We start from the raw sequence: 26,028 nt of genomic DNA, 5'->3' as shown, positions 1-26,028 counted from the left end.
TTGACGCAGCATCTACTTCTACTGGTAGTTAGCATACCTGCAACGATATACTGCAAAAAATGAAGAGAATTATACCCATCAACCCCGATCATACTCCCAGTGAAAACATACTAGGATAATTGTATGTTTAATAATAGCTGCCGCGTATACTACATGCGCATACCGAATAAAACTTTAAACCCTTGATAAAACCAGCTTTAATAAACAAAAGTTTAAGTTTTTTTTCTCTGCTTCTAGTAACAATCGGAACCGTTTAAATGTCGACTTCAGCTTTTAAAATCTCGACTGTTAAATATAAAATACTATCACGACATCTCTATACATTTTGTAGTTCACACGTATTTCAAACAGGATTACACGCATCTCAATATGTTCTATTCATTTTGATCGGCCAAGCTCAGTCCTGTGTTGACAATAGTATTAAACAGTATTTCTTGCAAATTAGAATATAAATCTCTATATCGTCTATACATGTATAGAAAATGCGCAATATTCGGACGATGATAGATTTGCATATTGTCTGATGCACTTTGCCTAATGCTTCTAGGGATACTCTGCAGTTCTACCATAACTGGTGAACTGTACGATACAAGATATTCACGACGAAATCCCCTTGCGAAAGGACGTAACACAGGAAACTGAAGACACTAGTAGCCCAAACAGCACAGCGAGACAGAACGGGGAAAAGAGATCTTGGAAAGCACAGAGACACTGAACACAAATGTGAACAGACTTGTACAAGAGTCCTTGATCTGTCTAATCCTTGTAACCTGACTGTCTCCATATATGCTGAAGAAGTGAGCAGATGTGCTTGACAAAGATGCTGATAGATGTCTCTGGGTGGACAAGGGGAATGGAGGATGGCGAATGTTAAACGATTCTTTTAAGAGAGGAGACTGAGAAGCTGTACTGAACTGTTGAACAGAGTGTCGAAAGTGGTTGTTGATGTAACGGAAAAAGCTAATCGGAAAGCAAACACGTGAATGCTGAAGGTGAAATCACTTAAATGATTTCACAAAAGATCATGCCTAATAAACGTAAACTCTGAGAGTCGATTCCATTTTAGACAAAAGAAAACGATGGATGAATATGTGTATTTGGACCACCAGAAAGACGTTGACACTGTCTCTTCAGGATGGCTGGAATGGTTGTCTCTGAACCGCCAGAGCGCCTTTGACACTTACCATATAGGATGATTTGAAGATCATCACATAACCCCGGGACTCCTTCACCAGGAGCTCTTGCAACTTCAAGGATGCACTACAAACAGTAGCAGGGAAAGGATGGAGTGAAATTCTTCGACGAGATAATGCTCCAATAACATATCCACGGCTAAGGTGACCTTTAAACTCTCAGAATAACCACAAGCAGGCAAAATCCGGTAACACCAAGGAGTAACACCTGATAAAAGTACCTTTAAAATGCACTATCACCAATAGCATGTTATTCTCCCTTCAAAATGAATATATAAATATATAATATAATTATATATATATATATATATATATATATATATATATATATATATATACACACACACACGCTATTTCTGTCTAATAACCAAAATGTTTTAGCAATTATCAGCTGGTGTATACTGAAAGAGATTTGATAGTATAAGCAAAGACTATCAGTAACCTTCATATAAAGCTTGGCAAATACTTTAGTGATATCTTTTTTTTTCCCCCTCCAGTAGGTAGTCGAGCCCGAGAGTTGAGTATGTTATATCCCATCTGTTTCTGTAATCCAACAACTTCCAATTTCTATCAATATTTTCATAGCTTCTATCAATCACATTTCATCCAGTTATGGTTATCAAGTATCATCCAATTTCTATCCATCAATTCTGTCATCTAGTTTCGATGAAATTAATTCTACTGCGTCTATAGATTTCATCTTATCCAGTTTCCATCAGTTTTAGATAACCACAGAGCATCGAGTCTTCTATCATCCGTCTGCCCAAGTACTCCCATTAGTCAGCAGAGAGGAGATAAGTGGTCAGTTCCTCAAGCATGACCCTTCACCTGTGGTTGTGTGAACTAACTTCCTCAGATGTACACTAGCGAGTGACTCACTCTTCCTTGTGGTAATGTCGAACCTCCTCTTCTGCATGCTAAACATTTACTCACTGTTAGGCCAGTCAGTGAAGCCTGACACTTCACAATAAAAGTGAGTCTGCTGCCATTTAAAAAAGCCGAATCTTCAGGTGGAGATAGAGTAAGAATCTCCTCAATGGATAGTTACCTCAGTGGAATTGGAAGAAAGAATGGAAGTAGGCGAAGACCTCGAAATGGTATTTTAAGACGGAGACAATCAATTGAATCTTTCGTCAATCTTCAGTTTACATTGTCTTCCCTACCATTACCAAATCAATTCAAGGTCTTCCCTACCATTACCAATCAGTTTACTGCTCAATTATGATATTCCTGGAACTTTCCGAGACTGATTTGATGCATTTACTACTACACTGAACAAGGTGGGATTAAGTATTCCACCTTGGGGAATACCAGTAGCAAATCTTTGACTTCGCTTTTGTAACCTTGTAACAACAGAGCAGACTTTGTGAGAGATATAATGGAGTATCAAGTGCAGGAGCCGAACACCTTAACCATTTTTGAAAGCTCATACAAAATCACTTGCTTATTAGCAATATCAAATGAATCTCTTCGGTCTAGAAACGCGAGAAGAATATATGTAAAGACTGAAGCAGTGTGCAGACATAAACATGTGTGCACATTCTTTCCTTAAAGAGGAAGAAACGTATTCTATTATAGGACTGGTAGCAAATTCAAAATACATAAAAATAATAACATTTATGGTCATGCAATAACAACTAAACTAGAGTACATTGCAGCTTTCCTAAAAAAAAAATTTACAAAACGGTTTTATCTACAGTTTTATAAATACTTAAACAACAAGGCTGCAAGAGTTGCCGAGACTGTTGAAACATCTTCCATCCATCCAAGACTTGGGTTGACTGGCAGTAGTCAAGACCTACATACGCCTTGTTTTGGTAACACTGTCATGCTGGTCGTGTGGAAACTTAAAACAAGCGCATACCTTTAGGATTTAAAGTGAGACACCTGCTCAACACCATGAATTGATGTTTCCAATCATCTCATGTCAATGTAATGGAAGGTAATTATTCTCTTGGTGAAACAATGAAGGTGCCATGAACACTTTTCTAGAGGGAAATTGGGTTATATAGTCATCTAAGTAAACATCTGATGAATGAAGACATTTCTTAAGAGATATTCTGAAAGTTGATGACATCTTGCAGACATAAACAGCCCTGAAAAGTCTTGTGTGAGCGTGTGTATGTGGCTCTATTCTAATAAATGAAGACATGTCTTGCTCAAAGATATTCCGAAGGTCGATGATGGAGTATCTTTCTGAAGACATCAATATCCCGGAAACATCTTGTGTGTCATATGGAACAACTTCGTCCTCATCACAGCCAGGAGTCCGTCTCACGAACCAGGTCCTCCGCCTCGAAGTCTCATCTCCAGTACCTGTCCTGGAGTTTCGACTATCACTTGTCGCGAGTCCGAACACCTCTGACCAGCCACAGCGATTCTGTGCACCACCGCGTCCCCAGCGCGGGTCAACCAAGCTTCCAGAGTTAGTTTTCCAGGAATGTGGAGTTCCCCTTCCTTCCAGAACCTGTGGATCCAGTTATGTAAATACATAAATCGCATCTGATGTTGAAAACTAAATTATTCTTATGTCTAAAACTCAGAATATAGTATTTACTGGAGGACAGTGATCAATAGAATATAAGAATCAAGTCTAAGCACCCAGCTGAATTAGAAATGAATCCTCCTTTTAACTTGCATTTTTGTATTGCACTTATTACAAACAACAATGACGGATATACAAAGGAATACAGAAGGATTCAAAACACCAACAACAGACTATAGGAAACCAATGGTCCGTTCTTGTCTGGATTCCTTTGTATTCCCGTGACTGACCTGTGCACGCCCTGTCGAGAAAACCAGGTGACCACCCCATCACGAGTGATGACATACAGGTACAGTTCCCCTGTGGGAAGGAGGGCGAAGTGGCCTCCTGGGGCAGCTCCACCAGCAGCTCTTGGATGCCGAAGAAATTCGGGTTGGGCGTCAGGTCCGCCAGACTCGGAGGAGGGTCTGCGCTCTTCACGACGGTGCCGTACTGGCCGAACTGCGTGATTCCGTCTTCACTGAACCAGTCCATCCTGGATGGTAATTAGTCTAACGTGTAAGAATTTCTGATCAAGTTCAAGACAACAGACTGTGCCATTATCTGTATGGCATCAGAAAATACTCTCCTTATGACTAATATAAATTACGATGCAGACCATAGATCAATCTTTAAGTCTCTCTTAGGAATATTTGCCTCATACTTTGGCTTCTTAGGTAATGTTAGAAAATGACTTTTGCCCAACAGTAGGAAAAAGAGAAAGGTAGAGCGTGATATACACTGGCGACGTCTATCAAGAAAACCCATCGACTGAATCTTGTTCACACAAGCTTGTAAGCCACAAAATACCACAATGTCGCTTTGGTGTAGTTTAACGATTCATCATGTAGGTGTTACCGGACTCACCGCTCCGCTAGTTAAAAGACACCTTTAGCTAGGCTGTATCATCGTCAATTGGATCAGTCTCGTCGAAGAACATCTATATCAATGTAGTCCATCCTGTCCCTGCTACCGAATGCAGCGCAGCCTTGAAGCTGCACGAGTCCTTGGATAATGGGTCCTGGCGTTATACTTAAAAAAAAAAAACTTTCATCTAGATATTTCTTTCCACGAAGATAGAATAAAAACGACGAAAAACTGCACAAAGAGGATCTTAAGGAAGACTAACCTGTAGATGTAGACCTTGTTCTGACGGGGTTGTAGATTCTCCGCGAGAGCCACAAGGAGGAGGTCATTGTCGTGAGAATCAGCTCCACCCACACCGCGTTCTCCAGGTACTCTCTCTGAAGCATGGACAAGACGAGATCTACGTGAGGCAAGGAATTCTTGAGATGACGTAATTACAAGAGTATTGATCTTAGTCCTCTTCAAGCTCCCTTCTTCACGATATTGCATCTAAATATCCTTAAATGATGGCTTGAAAAACAGTATATTTTAAGTTACAAGAAAACCTAAAACCTATCTATAGTAATCTCTCGCGAAATATGTATTAAAATGATAACATTCAAGCGTTTTTGGAAGGGTTTGTCGTCTCCAACACCTATTTCAATATATAATGTGGCAAACAAAGTATCTATTCGATGCTTTGAATATCCACTTTGAATTTGAAAGTCTTTTTCGAACTAGAGACTAATGATGCGGAGTCTTCGTGAGAAAAACCTAAAATCAAATGTAACAAATTTGGATTGTGGAGTTGTGGCATTCGCGGCTCCTCTACCTGCAGGACGTGACCACCGCACCTGCAGCAGGGAGAACTCCTCTGTGGCTTCGTCGAAGGCAAACACGTAGATGGAACCTCCTTCCCTAGTCGAATCTCCGGGATCGGCGATGGCCATGAAGGTCCGTGTACGATCACTCGGGTCTGTATGTCGGGCCAGAGACACCTGATGACATATGGTGGTCTTTACTCGATAGGAAAAAATGTAATTTACATTTCATTCATTTTAGAATTATCGAAAAAGTTTCCTTTAAAAATAACTAATCATGGGAGACCCTTGAGTAAATTTGGATCTGGTAGCTCTTTGTTCTCCATATAAGATCAGTAAAGAAAAATTCTAACATTATTAATTCCGTCTTTACCTCATAGCTAAAGGAAGTAGTCACTGATACCCCTGTGTTGTTAAAGATGGTTAAGAACAATTATCTTCAGAGACACGTAGTATTACGAGGGAATTCAGGCATTAACAGACCACTGGGTAGAAACGAGGCTGTTTCTGATGGTGGAACCGAGTAAAGACCAACTCATGAGCAGTTCTGCCCAAGAACACGTATTTATAACGTGGTACTTCAGCGTCCACCTCTGGTCCTCCCTTACCTTGGTTGGGTTCGTTGTTGGAATCCGCTGCCGCTTGTAGAAGATCCCAGCCGTCACCTCGCAGGCCACCACAGTGTCCGTCCCGCGGGCCTCCACCACCACCAGACACACCAGGCCATCCAGGGACATCACCTGAGGATGGCAGAGTGTCAACGCCCTCCGGACTACATCGGCCTCTCAGTGCTGCCCTTAGTGACCAACGGCTCAAAGGATCGCAAGGAGGAAAGAGCAAGGAATCTATTCTTAACGAGTCTCGACAACACTTTCAGGAGATAACGATTCTTGTCGAAACTAACCGAAAAGAATAAATTCCTATGCCTTTTTCACAGTTTTTCTCGATTCCTTTTTCCCATCACCAGCGTCGTCAAATCAAAGGACATCACCTTCTCTGGTATAAATTAACTAAATCTATACAACTTTAATCTCATTGGTTTCTAGTCTTTTGATAATGAACATCACCTTGTCTGGTTATAAATCGACCCTAAATCTATACAACTTTAAACTCATTGGTTTCTAGTCTCTCTTGATAATGAATCAATGAAGTGTAAGTGAAAAACGTATATACCAGTCTGCTAGGTAACCCCAAGCCATTTAACTAGGGTAGGGTAGGGGTTCCTTAAGGTTCGAGGCTCCCCAGGGTAATGTGGCTATACCTGCACGTCCTTAGCTCCGGGTATCCTAAGGGAGGAGATCAGCTCGGGCCCCTGCGGCCTCACCTCCCACACGTGCACGGCCTCGTCGTCCTCGCTCTCGACACCGCGCTGGTCGGTGGAAAGAATAACAGATTCCATACATCATTTACCAGATTACGTACATTCTAATTCCAGAATACATCTCATATGGCGGAAATACCTGGAAATAATTACCTCAAATTCTTCCATTAAGAACATCTCCAACACCAGTTATCTCGCCAGTTTGTAAGTGATTACTTAATATTACTGTAAGCAGGTAATTAGACCGTAAATCTAATGGCAAACTTCCTAACTGCAACACCAGCTGTGAGGCGTTAACTCAATGGTAACATGACTGGTTCTCCTACATCATCCAACCAAGGTGTCTGCCTTCGTGTTATGATATTATGAACTGGATGTGTGGGATATACGAACAGGAGTGCATGGGAAAGGCTAATCAAAGGCGGCCAGATGGTCTATTATACCTGCCCGAGAGCAAATGTGAAGGACAGACAAGAGAAGACCTGATGGTTTATGATGAGGTTATCTGCCGGATGACTACATCATCCTGCAATCGTACTCTATTTTGATGGGGACAAGATAATCAACAAGTCTCTATCAAAGATATGCCTCGCTAAAAAGACGCTGGATAAAATGATTAATAAAGACACAAGAGGATAAATATATCTTCGCAGAGTCGGATAGTGTGGTACATCGTCTTTACTTAGAATCTGTTTTGGTAAATGTCATCCACACACGACCATCACGACCGGAGGATATCCTGTCCTCACACCAACAAACTCTCTACCAATGTGGATTGGATTGTATCATAGAATTTAGGCTTATAAGCCAAGTCCTGGAGCTTCTAAGGGTATTCAGAGCTCTTAATACAGAATAAAACTCTACCAATGTGGTAGTCTTAAAGCATAATAAGTGATATTTTCTGAAAGGAATTTTCACCAGCCTTTAAATAAATCATTCCCTAATACCACATCACTATGTAGAACTATCACTTAAATTCCGTGGGTCTCAAAATCCAACGTGTCTCCGGATCTCGTCCACGTTAATCAAGACACATTCATCTCACATTTAAGAAGTTGACGGTATACTCCAGTGCTAGCTTAGTATGCATGGTATGTGAGCCATACTTAACGGGTCCCTAATGATGTTGGACTAAGCTCATGTTTCTATCCCAGATCCCGGAACTTAATATCCTTACGTAACCCCCTCGGTCCGTTTTCCGTCTGCTCTTTCCCCTAACATTTGAAGATCGCGTTCGACTTCGACAACATGGACTTCTATTTTTTTCTTCCTATTTCTATAATCTAGGAGACGATTTACGCCTATTGTTTGGGATGGAAACTATATTTCATCTCGTATATATACTTTTCCTCATTCTTAACACCTGCAGGAAACGCTTGAATCCCTAAATATCCGCCACCGAAGCGGCTCTGCTAATTCTCTGCTGACGAAGCGACCTACCGGCGTTAAGGGCTCTGCGAACTCGGACTTCGGAGCCTCTCGCCGGCAGGCATGGCCGTCACCACGAACCACCGGCCCTGAGAGGCATAGCTAGCCACACTGCTGGTGCAGCGCCCAGGTAACACCATACCTGCAACACCCAAGCTTTTATATACATAACGACCACAACGAGCCTTTTAGAAGCCCCCGCACAACACTGAAGAAAATGGGTTGGCCAAGGCAATTTATGCAACATGAATTAGTAAACATATAACAATTTTCTTAGAAAACGAATAGAATTATTTATTCCATAAATTTCTTAAGATGACACGATGAAAATTGTTCCTCATACCAGGGTCTTGGTACCGGTCAGTGCCTGGGTCGTACTCGAGCACCAGGGTCTCGCCGAGCCTGGTTACTTGTGCCAAGAACCTGGAGGCGAGGGGAAGACCCCCAGTCTCTCCCCAGTCCATCCTGAGGGGTACGAGACGCTCTGGAATCTCGTCAAACGTCTGCAGCCGACGCCATCCCCAGTATTCCCAGACCTGACCTGTTCGTAAGGGGAACACACACAACGCTCTTACATTACCGAGATCACTAAGCCATTGGTACATCACTCACAAAGCAAATCAAGATAAATCTCTCAATGAGACTATACCCAGCAAGTGGCCAGAGAGTAACAGATGCAACGTCATTGATACGAGTAACCTAAAGAAATTGTGGCGAGGGATCTATTCTGAACACTTGCCATTCTAAACACTTGATCAGGGATCAGACGTTTACAGGCTCGGGTCAAAGGCCATGACATCCATTGGGTACGATGGCCCGGCCTTTGACCCGATCCTCAAAGAGCTCCTCCTTCCACGAGTAATAACTTTACGATGAAGTCAAACCAGCTCTCACTTCAGGGCCTGAACCTCCATCGCCCATCGAACCCAAACCCCTCGAGTCAACCCACCTCGCCACTAACCTTGCAGAACCTCTTTGTTCCTGAGGCTTCGTTGTGCAGGAGGTTGAAGGCCTGGAGGAAGGGACTCAAGTTCAGGCTTGGGAAGGTCCGCAGGTCCACTGCGGTGGTTGTGGTGACCGGTATGTGGTAGTTGGCGTCGAAGAAGAAGACAGCGTTCTCGAAGTGAACCGTTGAGGTGACGGTGTTGTTGTGATCGCGCGAGAAACTGCAGGTGGTGGCGGCATCCAGGAAGAAAAAGAATTTATTCTAATTTTTTTTTTTTGGCTTTATGTTAGCAGAGGCGGTACAGGCAACATAACGCCCAAGAGAAGACCGTCTTACTAATGCGATTCTATATATAACTGTGGGCCGACTGCCCCGTCCAGGATTCGAACCTATGCTGACTCGACCCCTGTTGGGCGGCCCGTGAATGCGTTACGGCCAGGAACGCTAACCACTTACACCACGTTGGTGTTCTTTCCCATTCATGAGGGACGTTCTGTTAGCTGATGGAATGGCTAACACTTGCTTTCGTCTGTTAATTATTGACAACCGCTACACTCTTACTACGGACTATCCTCTCTTGACAGGAACACACTGATACTATCCCAGGTTACCAGACCCATCTCCCATTTCACCTCTGACACAAACAGTATTCTGAATACCTAAAAGAAGATATACGAATCCTTCATTCATACACCAGATGAGATCCCCCCAGCAATAGACCCGATATCAGGCCAAAGACACATCGGTAATATACCCTATTCCATCAGTACTCAGGCTGCCGTCTTATTCCAAATACCATCAAAATACCTGTACGATTACCACAGTCATATGAACGATACCCCACTTCCAGACAACCCACTTTGTCCTTCACTAATGTGTACCTTGTACCACTACTCTATGGCCCACTCCAACTACCCACTCTACCGCTAACCTGTACTCTTTCACTCTCTTCGCCACTCACCGCCCTCCTCACAAGCTCAGTAAGGTCGAGGTTATTGAAGAGCCCATCTCTGGCAGAGATACTCGGAGACAACACGGCAAAATCTGTAGGGGACAAGAAACCAACAACTGTGAACTGATCACATTCAAGGCCCCATTTGGCTACACTCATCCTGCATTTTCGCAACGTCCTCACTCACGAACTACTAGTTAAGGTAGTTATGAGCTAGTAACATGGCTAGTTTAATCAAGGCCTCAGACTTGAGGGGCACAGGGCATTAAGATTGTAGATGAGGAAGAATAATTTTGATTACTACTCTTAAGTTATTCAAAACTTCAAGTTTGAGTTAGTGGTGCAAACTTTAGAGAGATTCGTCGACCCGTTAATTGCAGTACTGCTAGTCTGTTGCGTTAGTGGAGTGCACTGACCTCTGGGGCTGGTGATGACGAAGGCCGCGGTAAGAGTCTGTTGACCTGTGCGGGTCAACAGGTGTCTGGAAGTGACCTTGACCCTGTTCACCAGCCCGTGAACTCTGGTGACACCAGCAGGTTTTCGGGAGGTCACCAACACGTAACGAGGTTGCCACGACGTTACCAGAAGTTTGCCATCGCACCATTTGGTCACCAAGTTGCCATCAGGTCACCAGGAGGTCACAAGCACGTCATCACGACACCACCATGTCACCAGCAACAGTCCATCAGGTCATGAAGATACGTCATGAAATGAGATGAAGTAAATATATCATACACTGACTGTCAATTGCGAGACAAAAGCTGATTAGCTGATTTGTTAGTTAATCAGACTTTTGGCCTCAACTGCCAGGGTCGTTAAGGCCGTCAACGTCAAATCATAACCACCTACTGAAAAATGGCGAACACCTTTAAGTATGTGAGATGATTCAAAGGCCATACACACTGTTGATACATATACTGCTCTCCGTCAGGCCGCCGTCTTGGAGAGCAATACTGAGGCTCACCTGGGTCTCCAAGAAGCTTCAGAACCATATTTGATGTCTTATACATGTGATATAAGCCATGCATAACTATATGAGGAATTCGTTCAGTATATCATTGGAACTTACGAAAAAAAAGTTTTCTTTATAAAAGATTCTGCATACAAACATTTAAAAAAGAAAAAAACAAGAATTAGAGCATAAGACACCTAGAGAGTGGATAGAATTAGACATAGACGGGGAAAACAGTAGAAGACACCTAGCGAGTGGACGGAATTAGACACAACAGACTGGGAAATAAAAGACAGGGTAAAATAGGTTTCCACCCAGGACGAACCTTATCCTAGAGAGCGCGAGGGAGTCGCTGAAGACGGTGAGGCCAGGAATTTGGCCACAGGAATACCTGCTGATCCAGTGGGTGAAGGCTGCAGACACATCCACACCCTGCACAGTCCTGGTGATGGAAACACCAGGGAGCCCATGAGCCCAGGGGGAAAAATGTTGACTAGTATCACGAAGAAACAGGAGGAAGAAGTTGAAACGAGGAGAAACACAAACGGGACAAAGAGAAAGGAAATAATAAAATGGTCGAAGAATACAGACAAACATGTGTTTAAAGATTACATAGTTTGGTCCCTTTTTTATATGTTGGAGGCTCCAGTCAAGGAGAAAAGTCCACATCAAGGCCGGGCCTTTGTTGAAATATAGAGAAGGACTATGAAAGGGAAAAGGGAGGAGAGGAAATGCATTTACGAACGAACATCATCAAATACTTTTCAGTGTCTGAACTTATCTATGAATCACTCAAGACCAACACGACAAGCACGACGGAGGAGACCTGTTGTCCTGGACGTCGACGTCGCCCCTGACGACAAGGTCCTCCCGGAAGGTCTTGTGGGCGAAGATGACACAGGGCGACCTCCTCCTGCAGTACTCAGTCACCCTCACGCCGTTCAAGGTGCCGACGGAGGTCACGACGTTCTCTGTAGGGGAGGGAACGGACTCGTATGAGTAGAGACTCGCGAGTCAAAAGAGGAGGACGAGTCAAAAGAGGATCTAGAATGCGCTTAGGAGAAAAGCTTGAACAGAACATGTGAATCAAAATGGGCAATAGAAAACTTCGACCAGGCTCGAAACACAAGCTCTGTGAGGTTCTTGATGGTAATATCCCAGACTGTTCCTAAACGTCTCGCTGTCCATTTACATGAAGCCAATCGTAACGTCGTCCAACATAAATGGTTTGCCTTCCTCGCGATCCTTTACCACAGCATCCGATGATCTTGCTTGCTACGGGGTCGACTCTGTGTCACCTCTCTGGACCCACTCAACTCGATTCTCAATTCCCTCTGATGTGGTGGCCACTGATTGGTCAGTTTAAACTACCAATCCTGTCTTCACGACACCTTTTATCGTTCGAATTCTCAGCTCAATCTATGTTCGACCTTTGGTTCATTCCGAGAGTCCAGGGATGCCTGGAACGTTGGTTGGACAGGAGGTACGAGGAATCCAATCGAGACACGAGGAACATCGGAACAAACACGAGTCAAGGGGAACGGGGAACACGACCGAGACAAAGGGAACCGGGAACAATCAATGAGTCAAGAACTTGGGAGGAAACAGTTCATAAAACAAGAACAGACGGAACAATTCGTGAATAAAGAACTGAAAGAACAATCAGAGGCCAGATGAATCACACGAGTCAGTAGAACAGCCAGTAGAGAATACCTCATCATCAACTGTGCGAACACGACCTGTCATGACCAACCATATAAATTTTCCGCCACTAAAATGACAAAATCAGGCACGCGCTACCCTTTCCAACAATCCTACTTTCAACAGAGGAATCAATCCTAATTATTTCCTCCACAAATTTCGTGATTTGTTCATGGATCTACTTCTCTGTAACGACAACTACGAATCATTTGACTAACAACTCTCTAAAAATGTCTGCAGACGTCACGAGCAGAATTCGTTGCTACATCTAGAAGTCGTGGCCACACTCAGCATTCGTGACCACATCTAAAATGACCGTACAAAACTCCTTCCTATACCCAGAATTCGTTACTACTCCCGGAATTCTTTACTACTTCCAGAATTCGTCACTATATCCCGGGCGCGCGCGCGCGCGCGCGTGTGTGTGTGTGTGTGTGTGTGTGTGTGTGTGTGTGTGGTGGGGGGGGGGGGGGTCGCATCCGCTCGCTGGGTGAAGACCATCATCGACAGTCCATCTCAACTTTAAATCACCTGTCCGTCCACTTTCCACCTGGCCAGATGTAAACTTCGTAAACACGACAGACAACCTCGTGATGAAGTACGGACCCAGCTGATGAATCCTGCTGGTGGTAATGACCCCAGCTGGTGGTCGTGATGGTGGTAATGACCCCAGCTGGTGGTAGTGACCCCAGCTGGTGGTCGTGATGGTGGTAATGACCCCAGCTGGTGGTCGTGATGGTGGTAATGACCCCAGCTGGTGGTAGTGACCCCAGCTGGTGGTCGTGATGGTGGTAATGACCCCAACTGGTGGTAGTGACCCCAGCTGGTGGTCGTGATGGTGGTAATGACCCCAGCTGGTGGTAGTGACCCCAGCTGGTGGTGGTGGTGGCACGAACAGTGATCTCTACCCGAGGTGTCAATGCCATCTGTGACCCCAGATGAAGGTTCTGACCACAAGTAAAGACCCTGGAATGTTGTCACAGACCTAATTTCCGTTCCAGCTGCCAACACACACACACACACACCACACACACACACACACAACACAAACACACACACACACAAACACACACACACTTGCAGTCACTGGAAAATCTCTTTAACATACACAACGAAATCCAACAAGCGAATTGCACTCTCTTACCCCATTCCACCAAGAGAGACACACACCTAGTTCAGGTGACCCTTACCCACAACCAGTATGCTGTTCAGGGCGAGGTGACCCGTGACGACCTGGGCGCCATCAGTCGTTAGGATGTCTCCGACGTCAATGGTGTTCTCCCCATTCATAGTGGTGGCCTACAGGGTGAAGAAGAAAAGATAATTTTTCAGTTCGGTTTTACCCAGACCTGGAACTTTCACCCCTCCACCACCCACACCCTGCCACTTCAGGTCCTTATTAATTCTAAGACTCCAGGATCTATTCCTGTGAGGGAGTCCTGGTGTTACCCAGGACTTCCCCATCGGCTCCTGCAGCAGGGAAATGTAGAGTCCTTTGGAGTTCAAAAGGTTCTTGGACGAGGCTCTACTCCCTAGAGATGACAGCCTCGCCAAATGGTGACTTTTCACTCGCGGCGTAACCTCGAACAGGCGGAGTCCGGAAACACCAAAGATCCTCATATTATCAAATGCCAACCTTAATCGCGCGTTTCTGAAGGCAATCTTTTTTTTCTTTATGTTCCTACAGCTCTTTGTGCTCACGTGTGATGACGGTACGACGAGTGGGTGCTCAAGGGTCGTACCGTCGTGTTCAAGGGGCTAACTGTCGAGCTCAAGGGTTGAACCGTCGTGCTCAAGGGTCGTACAGTCGTGTTCAAGGGACTAACTGTCGTGCTCATGGGTTGAACCGTAGCGCTCAAGGGTCGAACCGTCGTGTTCAAGGGTCGTGCCGTCGTGCTCAGGGGTTGAACCGTCGTGCTCAAGGGTCGTACCGTCGTGCTCAAGGGTCTACCTGTCGTGCTCAAGGGTCTAACTGTCGTGCTCAAGGGTTGAACCGTCGCGTTCAAGGGTCGAACCGTCTTGCTCAAGTGTCGTACCATCGAACTCAATGGTTGTATCAGTATGCTCCAAGGCTGAATTATACTTATCTTTTCAACAATTCAATCTTGCTTGTAGAAAAATGACAGCATAGCAAGGTTTATGATACCCATTCTGATTATACCCTCCCCGACGTGTGCCAGACGACAAGTGGTCTAGACGAAAAAAAAATCATTGTTTAGTTAGCATTAGTAATGATAATCGAGGATCGCTTCAGAGGTATACAAAACGTCCAGTAAATCTTAGTTTATGCATAACCAGACGACTGCGCGCGCGCGCGCGCACACACACACACACACACACACTCGAGTGTACAAAACCCTCCCCATACAATACATACGAAATTACACACACACACTCGAGTGTACAAAACCCTTCCCATATAATACATACGTAATTACTTACACACACACACACACACACACACACACACACACACACACACACACACTGGCAACAAGAACCTGGTTGATCTTCAGGAGTTTACACGTCTATTCTCACTACGTTGAAGTTAAACATGTTAATTCCCACTACTTTGAAGTTAAACATGTTAATTCCCACTGCTTTGAAGTTAAACATGTCAAATATCTCAGGTCGAAGTAAATAAACACGTTTAACATAAGACGAAAATAGCGAGGCACTCAAATCCCCCGAGTGGCTATCAAAATACAGACGACAGATTATGTTTCAGGAGTACCGTAATGGCTTGGGTGATAAGGGCGTCTGTCGTCAGATCCCGAAGGAGGTGCAGCGTCCCCGTAAGGGTCTGGGAGCCGTTACAGAACCTTGGGACCATCCTCGCCCAGAGTTTCGCTATGTCTCTCCCGTTGACCTGCCGGGAAGAAATATACCTCGAAGTTAAACGGAGGCAAAAGATTTATATCAAGTCCTAAATTACTGGGGAATCTGCGGGTGCGAGGAAGACGTAAGGTGGGTGAAACAAGACTCACCCTCTGTGTGTGGATGTTCAGAGCATTCATCCTCCTCATCCTCACCCGCGCGCGCAACGTAGCATCCCTGTCTGTCATCCAGTAGTTATCCACCGCCTCGCCTGTGATTTGGCGCCCACCCACATGCACAGTGTCTGCGTCGACCGTGTTCTTGAACTTCACTGTGCCTGCAGGAGGTGTTGGAGGGGATTATTGTGCTTCATTAAACCTGCAGGAAGGGGGTAGGGGTCGAGTGTCTCAATATGCCAGCGGAAGAAGTTTTGGAAATTCTACAGGAACCATTCAAAGGAATCAACGGTGGCGCTACATGAAAAACTTCAAAGTTACGACCCCCCGAGGTCAGAGCAATTCACAGGTCGCCCTGATTTACCGAGGCCCTGAGGTGGTCAACTCACCCACACGACCTTCCTCCGGACGCCGTCAATAGTCCCGTGACCTCGTTTCCAAGTTGCAATAAACATCACGGGCAACGAACAGTCGGCTCACCTCCACTACAACAAACTACAATGCGAACTGATGAGAGAATTCTCCCGCAGATGTTAAGTGTTTACCATAAACTGTGAGAGAATCAACAGTTAGCTGGGCACAGAGGGAGCCGAGGTCGACGTTGCTGACAACCTCGACTGCGTGGAGGTTGCGTGTGACGAAGACGGAGGAGAGGAAGGTCTTGGAGGAGGTGAAGACGACGGAGGAGGAGGAGTTCTGGAGGACCCCTTCTTCAGACAGGTCCCAGCCTTGCACCAGACCCGCCACGTACACGTCTGTTTTAGACTCCACCTCACCTGCAAGACATGGGGACAAATATGAGGACCCATCCCGAGTACAATCCACCCTCACGTCTCCTCAAGAAATCCCACATTGACTATCATTCAGGCCCTCAGTTCACTCATGTACTGGAGGCAACCTCAGTGAACACACAAAGGGTCGCCAATGCACTTACCGAACCTGACTGATGATGTCACCACCACGGGTTCATCGGTCATTACAGCGAAGTTTTGAAGATGAGCGACGTCGACCCCTTGGATCCTGACCCCAGGTGCTGTTATGACATCATTCGAGGTCATGTTGACGACAGACAGGTGACCTGCGATTGCCTGCTCGGTCGTCGCCAGCAACCAGCCGTTGTTGTAGTCGGCTACCGTCACGGCGTCGAAGCTTTCTAGGGATAGACACAGACACGACGGATGAGGGACCCTAACCCCTGGGGAACAATACCCAAAAAATATCGCTCATTTCTGTCGTCACTTCTTAGTTAACGTCCTGGAGTACGACTCACGGCTCTGGAACACGACGAGACGACCCGCTAAAGTATAACGGCTTGGCCCTCAAGGATTATTTTGAAGCCTCGGCGGTATCATACCCAAGGGTCGTACCGTGGTGTTCAAGGGTCGTACCGTCGTGTTCAAGGGTCGTACCGTCGTGCTCAAGAGTCGTACCGTCGTGCTCCAGGGTCGTATGCAGAGTTCTAGAGCCGCCTGCTCTGGACGGTCGTCTAGGAGTGAGGAACTGGGACTTACCGTAGAACAGCAAGTAGGCGAAGAAGGTGTTGCCCACGAACGCCAGGCTCCCGTCGATGGTGGAGGTTCCTTCAGTCTTGTCCACCACCCTGCTGGCCAGCCTGAAAGAACACAAAACTCGTCCGTAAGTCCGCCTCTTCTTCCATGGACGTCAGGCTTTGAAATAGCTTTGGAGGACATCTTTTTAAATGGTTTCTCAGTACGAGTACGTTTAATTTCCATTACACCGGTAACTCTGCTCTTGTGTGTTCTATTCTGAAGGTCCCTTGTATAGCAAGTATAAGAAATTATGATATTTTATGATTTTAAAATTCAAGATGGATTTCTTTACGTGTGGAATATTTTCTTTCATCTGGAGGACAAGAGAGGTACAAGATACATTACCGCTGGAGGTCGAGGACTTCACCGTCAGAAGGGAGGGTGGTAAGTCCCCACGTTCTCAGGTCCTCCTCCACCACCAGCGTGTCTATCTGCATGTTCCCTGACACCACCTGCGGCACCCCTGCCAACGGCAGCAAGGTCAGTGTGGGTAGACTTCAAACATGAAAATATGAGGAAATATTCAATATACCAAATTCTCTCGATTAAGCAACTTTTCCTTTGTTTTACAGATATAGAAAGGGACAAGAATTGAATCCAGGCGACTTGCTACATAACAGTTTGAGTTGTGGCTTTCCTCAAGACTTTTTGCATATTTCTCTCTTAATGATCGCTTGCGTGTGTGTGTGTGTGTGTGTGTGTGTGTGTGTGTTGTGTAACTGTCTACATTCTGTATATTATAGGGAGGGAGTTCTACACTCGTGGGGACCCATCTCCTAAACTTGTTTTACCTTAGACGAGACAGTGTCAAGATGGTGAGTCTTTGTGGACTGAAATGCCAGCCACCTACGTGTATGCGAGGCAGACAGAAAATACAAAAAACTGGACCAAGGAGGAGAATGTGACATCCACTATAGTGCTTGCCCCTGCGCCCGCCGTAGTCGCTAACCCTGTCGATAACCAGGTGGGGGTGTATTACCTTCCTCCCGAAGAGCGTCCCTTACTTACCTGGGTTCTTCCTGAGGGAGTCGGTGAAGAGTCTGTTCACACTGACGCCCTTGATGAAGTCCGCCGTGACTCTGCCAGCCTGGACCTCTCCCTCCCTCACTTCCACCTCCAGGAAGGTCTTCTTGCCTACAAAAGCAGGTTATCCATCACAAGCAAAGCAATCGAGATTACAAAGACAAAAAAATATATTTTTCCTGTCTCTCTAGTCAAAAGAGCCTCCTTTCAGTGGAATCCATATTTTCAACATATCAATAACAACCATTTCTACTGTGAAAAAACGCAAAATCAATGGAACTTTTTCCTAAAGTAGTGACACGCTTCTAACTACCCTTTCAGGAGCTGAGGATAAAATACCTTCAACGACCCACGGGTTCAGCACTCCAGGGTCCTGGCACTCACCTGTGATGACGGCCGTCTGGTTCAGCAGCACCCAATCACTCACCAGGACCCCAGCCACCTGCCCGACCTCGCACTCCACACTGAGGAGAGGACATCGTGTGAGCAGGTGCGACTGTAAGGTTCAGTTCAGGTGTATATCATCAACCACACGTGTCTCGCAGGTGTCATATTGAGGAGCTAGACTCAATTCATCCACTACTGACGTATACCAGCAGATCCTTGTGTTAGTATATCGTATGAATGAAAGAAAATGTTACCAGAAATATATTCCTCGTGTATGGGGTGAGCTGAGAAGTATAAGACGTACAATAAATACATCAAATATGATTTAGATGTTTTAAGGATTTGTCATGAGACTCACCTCTGGGCGGCGACGCTGACGAAGGCGACGGAGGAGGAGAACACTTGAGAGGCGGCGTTGGTGAGCGCCACACTCCTGCTGAAGGCCTGGAGGTCCACCTTGTTAACCGTTGACACCACTGCCACCCTCCGAGTCACTGACACAGTGTTCTGGAGAGGTTATGTGTGTGTAAATCCTAGCCTAAGCCAGGTACCTATTTTCTCAAGCAATGCTTAGGGGAGGATGAACAGCTGTGTTGACTGTGGACTGAGAGTCGCGTCCAAGATTTGAACCTATTCAGACTCGACCATAAGCGGCCCATATATATATATATATATTATTTTATATATATATATATAATATATAATATATATAATATATATATATATTTTTTTTGCTTTGTCGCTGTCTCTCGCGTTTGCGAGGTAGCGCAAGGAAACAGACGAAAGAAATGGCCCAACTCACCCCCATACACATGTATATACATACGTCCACACACGCAAATATACATAACTACACAGCTTTCCATGGTTTACCCCAGACGCTTCACATGCCTTGATTCAATCCACTGACAGCACGTCAACCCCGGTATACCACATCGCTCCAATTCACTCTATTCCTTGCCCTCCTTTCACCCTCCTGCATGTTCAGGCCCCGATCACACAAAATCTTTTTCACTCCATCCTTCCACCTCCAATTTGGTCTCCCTCTTCTCCTCGTTCCCTCCACCTCCGACACATATATCCTCTTGGTCAATCTTTCCTCACTCATTCTCTCCACGTGACCAAACGATTTCAAAACACCCTCTTCTGCTCTCTCAACCACACACTTTTTATTACCACACATCTCTCTTACCCTTTCATTACTTACTCGATCAAACCACCTCACACCACATATTGTCCTCAAACATCTCATTTCCACCTTCCTCAGCACAACTCTTTGTGTATATAAAATATATATATATATATATATATATATATATATATATATATATATATATATATATATATAACGAGCACACACGCGCACACACACACACACAATGCAGTTATACCCAAGGATTTTGGAGGAAATCTTACGATTCACAACACATCATAATGCTTCTTGTGTATGACCCGGGAGTGAAAACAGCACCGCTGGCGCATCTTCACACCATCCCTGGCCCGTGAGTGATGAAGGTCTCACGGAGGCGTCACGCGAGGAGGGGCTGTCAGGAGGGGGGGTGAAAAACCACCTCCGTTAAAGAAGTTGGCGCCACAAGTGTGGGTTATAGCTGGCGGTGGTGTGACCACGCACGGACGCTCCACGTATGGTCTCCCACTCAAAAGTACAGGTAAAACAAGGACTTGTCCTTAAGGCCAAGGGACGGGGTAGCACGTGGTGGCAGGACTCGTCTTAAAGACCACAAGGGACGGGGTAGCACGTGGTAGCAGAAGCCTGCTTAAAGGATAAGGAACGGGGACAGCACGTGGTGGTGGGACCCACCTTCAAGGCCAGGGGGATAGGGGCAGCACGTGGTGGCAGGACTCACCTGAAAGACGATGGAGCTGAGCAGCACGTGTTGACCAGCTAAGGTGACGTAGGCAGCATCCGACACACCGTTGATGCGGGCTGCTCTCACGTCCCCAACAACCTGCCGCACAAAGTCATCCTCAAGAACCTAAAATAAGACCTTGACACCACAAGTCTTCTGCATTACACACACGGTACAGTATGTCAACAAAGAGTATTGGACTCCCGGGCCAGAAGCTTCTAATAATCTACAAGTGGCTGACCGAGACCAACACTAGACTCCGCTGCCACCCTGAGGCAGTTTACATCAGCGTCAGGTTGGCAGCGAAGCTCAAGTTTTAATCTCGGTCGGACAGGTGTATATTATTATTAACTTCAGACCCGTTGGGTCCGATACTTTTTAGGGGGATTGTACATCAATTTACACAGTGACCGCCCTACTGAAATCTATCTCTCTCCCTGTTTATATGAGCGTCGTCGCATGAACTCCATTCCCGGAATAGAGACAATAGGTTCAAAAACATAGCGACGTGTTGCTTTCGCTGTCCTCCCTCTGAACACGGCACCGACGGAGGCGGAAAGTATCCCCTAAAACTCGGTCTAAAGCCAAGGAGATGATAACTCGTCCCTCATTACCTCATATTTTGTGACTACACTGCCTAATAGCTACTGGTACTACATGACGCCAGATGATCCCACAAGACAACAAGGTGCGTTCGAGATTTATCTGGACGCCTGTGGAGATGATGACAGAGGAAATGAGGAGATGCAGTCTGTGTCCCCGCCACACCTCCGCCCCTCAATCCCCACACTGCTGTAGACTTGTAGCCACACACACACACACACACCCACATTTGCACTCACCGTGACGTGTCGAATGAAAGCCACGGACGAGTCGAAGGTGGTGGCACTCAAGGAAAGGCCGTGGTCCTCCACTCGCCGGACATCGACGCCGTTCACCGTCGCCACGTTCAACACATCCTCGAACGCCATGTTCCTGACGCTGGCCAGGTTGGCCGCTGGAGGAAGAAAATCATCGTCACCCAAAGAACGAACGCACGTATCTCAAATACGTGCGTGTTTTGGAGGTGGAACAATACATTCTGAAATCTCAAAAGTAACTTGCGAAATCTTTAGTTTCCTTGAAGAAAAATGATGATTGCGAGCTTACATATAGTTCAGTGGACACCAAAATTAGAGAGAGAGAGAGAGAGAGAGAGAGAGAGAGAGAGAATCAACCCACGTCCTAATGGCGATAATATTGTATAAACCATTCACTTACGTGTCGTCATTACAGACGATATCAGTGTAGCAGACCACCAGAGATCTGAATTTTACCTTCTGTCCACATCATCTGCAGATTCATTTCGGTGACTTAACCAAGACAATTTTGTATTACCAATAGCTAACCAGATTAACAGGCGTTGATGAATCGACAGCTGCTGTGCGCGGCTGGATTGTTTGATACATTACATAATTCTTATAGAATGATAACCTAAACGGGGAGGTAACAGAGGCAATGTTTTAGTCGCATGACGACTCCCGGAACCCGTTCATTCCTCACGTGACGACTTCCGGAACCTGTTAAGTTCTCACATGATGACTCCCGGGACATGTCAAGTCCTCACGTGATGACTCACGGAGTTTGAGGGATACAGAGCTGAAACATGACCAGAGGAACTCACCGATGTACTCGCTTGGCGTGAGGTCGACGGGCAGGTGTTGAGCGGCGAGTTGTGCCAAGTCCCGCAGCCTGTAGCCAACGACTTGCCCCCGCACCTGGGACCCAGGACCAGACTTCCTCCAGATAATGAATGGTTTCTCTGTGGTGCGTCTGTCTGTGGTGGGTGCCGTTTTACCCAAGGGAGGTATCTCTGTGCCTCCTTCACTCAAGAAGGATATCAGCTGCTCCAACGCCTTATTGGCGTTCGTCAGCTGACGAAGACGCCGTGTGATGGACTCCTCGGCGTCGATGGCCATCCTGGGTTCGATGGCGTCGTAGATCCGGCGTATCGCCTCCTCGACATCTGGCGGCAGTCCATCAGGAAGCAACATCTGCGCCATCTTCATCGCCGTCTGGTGCTGCAGCAGCAGGCTGCTCAGCTCCTGGTTATTGTAACTAGAGGTGTGATTGGTTTCATCTGCCATGATCGAGCTAAGGGCCTCGCGGACATCTTCGGCAGTAGTGAGAATGAAAGTGGTGTTGATAGCTAGTGGGGGAGGCGCGTCGATGGGCTGTCCCCAAGGGTTGAGAGCCATCACCTCCTTCAAGAAGTTCAGGCTTTCGGCCATACGTGATATCAGGTGTTTATTCTCCTCCAGCAGAGATAAGAATCTCCCAGCTTGTAAAGATGTTCCCCCGCCGTCTGGCCGCAGTGGACTATCCGTTGAAGGTGGAGGCATGGGAGTGGTTCCGATGTCTGTCGACGTGTATTGTATCTCAAACGGTTCGAAGCAAGCCAGAATATCTGCAATCACCTTCATGCTCTCCAACACGAGAGCTTCTAAATTTTCTAATTTCGGTCTCACCAAGTTAGAAAATGGGTACTGACATAATTTCGCGAAATCCATCGCGGCATCAAAAAGCTGCGCCTCTTTCTCTAAGTTTTTGGTATTTATGGAGTCGAAGTAATCCAGTGTGTTGTTTAGAAGCTTCTCAACAGTTTCGGTGACATATCCAATCACGACCAAGAGATCGGAATCCAGTTTCTCGTCTCGCTGGAAGGTGGACGCGCCCTCAACGGCCCAAGGCTGGGTGGCAGCGATGGTTCGAAGGTACTGCTGGATTATCCTCAAGCGGGACACTGCCTTCTTCATGTGATCATACTCCTGGTAATAGCGTAGAGGGATTTCGTGACAGTACTCAAAGGAAATGGTGGATGCTGAAGAGTTGCCCTGAGGCTGCAAGGTGTGGGAGTGCGCGCGCACACTTTCACTACTGTCTCCTGACGAAGAACTGTTTGTAGTGGTAGAGACGTTCTCGGTGACAGGAAAGACCGAGGCGCTTTCTGTAATCCATCCACCAACAGATGTGGTGGGCGACGGCGCAGCCGAATCGGTGCTTGAAGGCTCCCCTGTTTCAACGTGGAAGGGGAAACTTGTTGAGGAACCAGTGCTGAAGCCTGGCGCTGTGGACGGCGTGTCAACATCGGTGACGACGCAGTCCACGCATGCGCCTGTTGTCGTGGTTTTGGCTCGATTCCTCAGTTCCAAGAGCTCGATCAGCACGTTCCCGGCCGACAGGTGTGGTGGGAAGTGGGAACGGCCCAGCTTGAACGGACCGTCGTCTGTAAAAAGCCCTTCCGGGGTGGTGGAGACGATTGCGCTCGAGGAGTGGTCCGTGGTCGAAGGGACGTCCGTGCTTGAAGGTTCGTCCGTGTTTGCAGGAGAGCCCGTAGTCGAGAGAGTCTCTGTGCTCAACACGTCCGTGCTTGAAGGGCCGTCCATTTTTGGAGGGCTACCCAAAGTTGAGGGGATGTCCGTGCTTGGGAGACCATCCAGAGTCGTGGGGGCGTCAGTGCTTATCATTGGGGTGTCCGTAATCGATAGGAATTCCGTGCTTGAGAAGTTATCCGTCCCTAAGTGGGCGTCCGTGTTTGGAGTGGTGTCAGTGCTTGAAGGGGCGTACGTTGTCGAGGTGGCGTTCGTGCTTGAGTTGTCAGTGCTTGAAGGGGCACCCGTGCTTGTCGTGAGGTCGTCCGTAATCGGTAGGGCCTCCGTGATCCAAGGGGTGGCAGAGGTCGAGGGGTCGTCCGTGTTCAAGGGGCCGTCCGTGATCCAAGGGGTTGCAGAGGTCGAGGGGTCGGCCGTGGTGGGACGAGCGTCCGTGGCGGGAGAGTCATCGGTGGTCGGATGGATGCCGGATCTTCTGTGAACGTCACTCGTCGAAAGGAAGGCGTTGGTCGGATAAGCGTCGGAGATGCCATAACCATCAACGATGAGTTCTGTAGTCGGGTGAGCGTCGGTGTTCGGATAAGCCTCGGTGTTCGGATAGGCGTCGGTAGTCGGATAGGCCTCGGTGATCGAGGGCGCGTCCGTGCCCGGAGCACCATCAGGAGCCGACGTGTCGTACGCAGCGTTCTTCGTCGATGGAGGATCCGTGGAAAAAGGGGCATCTCTGGTCGTGGGCAGGTTAGTAACCCAGGAGGTCGTGGGCACGTCCGTGATCAAGGAAGCTCCTACGTTCATGATGGAATTAATGTCCGTGATAAGCGACTTGTCCGTGGTCGAGGGATAGCCCTCTTGATTATCCAGGTCCGTGGTTGGGGGAATGGCAGCAAGATCGTCTTCGTCCGTCGTCGATTTTGACGGACTGGTCACAGTCGAAGGAAAAGAATCTGAGGCCAATTCATTGTCCGCAGTCGAGGGTAAATCCACGAAGGTGGACGTGGATGTCTGAGCGATGGCTTCCCCAGCTGAGGGCGCACCATAGCTCGTGGGAGTGGTCGACCCAGCATCATCTTTTGTGGGGGACGAGTCTATGCTCACACGATTGTCCATTGGTGCGTTTGTGGTGGAGGATGCGCCCGTGGTAGAGGATGCCTCCGTGGCTGAAGCAGAGAAGGTGGCTGAGGCAGGGGCTGTAGCTGAGGAAGAGTCGGTCGCCGAGGACTTTACATCCGTAGCTAAAGGGACGTTTGTGGTCGGCGACGCGTCTCTCGCTCGAGGAACGTTTGCGTCCCAGGAGCCGTTTATGTACCAAGAGCTGTTCGTCGGCAAGATATCCATGATAAACGAAGGCACCTCCGTATTCCAGGTACCGTTTACGTACCAGTAACCTTGAGTAGGTAAGATGTGTTCGATGTACAGCGGGACGTCCGTCTTCCAGGTAACGTTCATATACCAGGGTTCGTCGGCGGAGAAGAGATCCTCGATAAACAAGGGTTCTTCTGTGGCCCAGGTGCCTTCGAAGTACCAGGGAACGTCGGTGGAGAAGAGGTCTTCGAAATACAAGGGAGCTTCAGTCACCTGGGTATCGTCTATGTACCATGCACCGTCGGTGGGCATGAGGTCCTCGATGTACAAGGGGGGTTCACTGAGCTGGGTACTATCCATGTACCATGCACCGTCGATGGGCATGAGGTCCTCAATGTACAAGGGAGCTTCACTGGCCTGGGTACCATCCGTGTACCATGCACCGTCGGTGGGCATGAGATCTTCGATGTACAAAGGGGCTTCAGTCACCCGAGTAACGTCCACGTACCATGCCCCGTCGGTGGGTACAATATCCTCGACATACAAGGGATGGTCCGTGACCCAATCATCGTAATCCATGTACCAGAGGTCATCACTGGGCCACAGGATCTCGCTGGACGGTAGATCATCGCTGGCCCAGGAACCGTCATTGGCTGATGGACCATAGTTGGACCATGAGCCCTCACCAGCAGGAGGTCCAGTGCTTGGACCGTCCCCAATGGAAGTACTGTCCACAACCTCCGCGTCGCCTAAGAGAGAGGTGTGCTCGATGGGATGAGGATCGTCAGTGCTGGACAATACCGAAGAACCACCTGTTGGATATAATGAAACAACTCGTTAGCTTGCT

General features: G+C 47.1%; 1 protein-coding gene and 1 pseudogene across 2 annotated transcripts in view; both read right to left on the bottom strand.

The window, feature by feature from the left end:
* Positions 1–2,797: 2,797 nt before the first annotated feature.
* On the bottom strand, positions 2,798–5,432 carry LOC139754781 (uncharacterized; annotated as a pseudogene).
* Positions 5,433–6,643: 1,211 nt separating this feature from the next.
* LOC139754780 (uncharacterized) overlaps positions 6,644–26,028 on the bottom strand; it is a 38,281-nt gene continuing 18,896 nt past the window's right edge. For both annotated transcript variants that reach the window (XM_071672562.1, XM_071672563.1), the window contains 20 exons: positions 22,172–25,993; positions 21,351–21,505; positions 20,506–20,607; positions 18,996–19,144; positions 18,635–18,714; positions 18,236–18,361; positions 17,573–17,690; positions 17,189–17,289; positions 16,612–16,830; positions 16,223–16,453; positions 15,672–15,838; positions 15,419–15,553; positions 13,875–13,983; positions 11,810–11,954; positions 11,309–11,425; positions 10,448–10,551; positions 9,095–10,123; positions 8,477–8,674; positions 8,146–8,275; positions 6,644–6,753 (listed from right to left, as the gene is read on the bottom strand). In XM_071672562.1, the coding sequence (XP_071528663.1) occupies positions 9,975–10,123; positions 10,448–10,551; positions 11,309–11,425; positions 11,810–11,954; positions 13,875–13,983; positions 15,419–15,553; positions 15,672–15,838; positions 16,223–16,453; positions 16,612–16,830; positions 17,189–17,289; positions 17,573–17,690; positions 18,236–18,361; positions 18,635–18,714; positions 18,996–19,144; positions 20,506–20,607; positions 21,351–21,505; positions 22,172–25,993 (6,029 nt within the window). In that variant the 3' untranslated portion in view covers positions 6,644–6,753; positions 8,146–8,275; positions 8,477–8,674; positions 9,095–9,974. The remainder of the gene's footprint in view (positions 6,754–8,145; positions 8,276–8,476; positions 8,675–9,094; positions 10,124–10,447; positions 10,552–11,308; positions 11,426–11,809; positions 11,955–13,874; positions 13,984–15,418; positions 15,554–15,671; positions 15,839–16,222; positions 16,454–16,611; positions 16,831–17,188; positions 17,290–17,572; positions 17,691–18,235; positions 18,362–18,634; positions 18,715–18,995; positions 19,145–20,505; positions 20,608–21,350; positions 21,506–22,171; positions 25,994–26,028) is intronic.

The sequence above is a fragment of the Panulirus ornatus genome, chromosome 17 (assembly GCF_036320965.1).
Source record: "Panulirus ornatus isolate Po-2019 chromosome 17, ASM3632096v1, whole genome shotgun sequence".
NCBI classification, from domain to species: domain Eukaryota; kingdom Metazoa; phylum Arthropoda; class Malacostraca; order Decapoda; family Palinuridae; genus Panulirus; species Panulirus ornatus.
The sequence above is the reverse complement of the archived record's forward strand: the minus strand, read 5'-3'. Positions and strand labels throughout refer to the sequence as shown.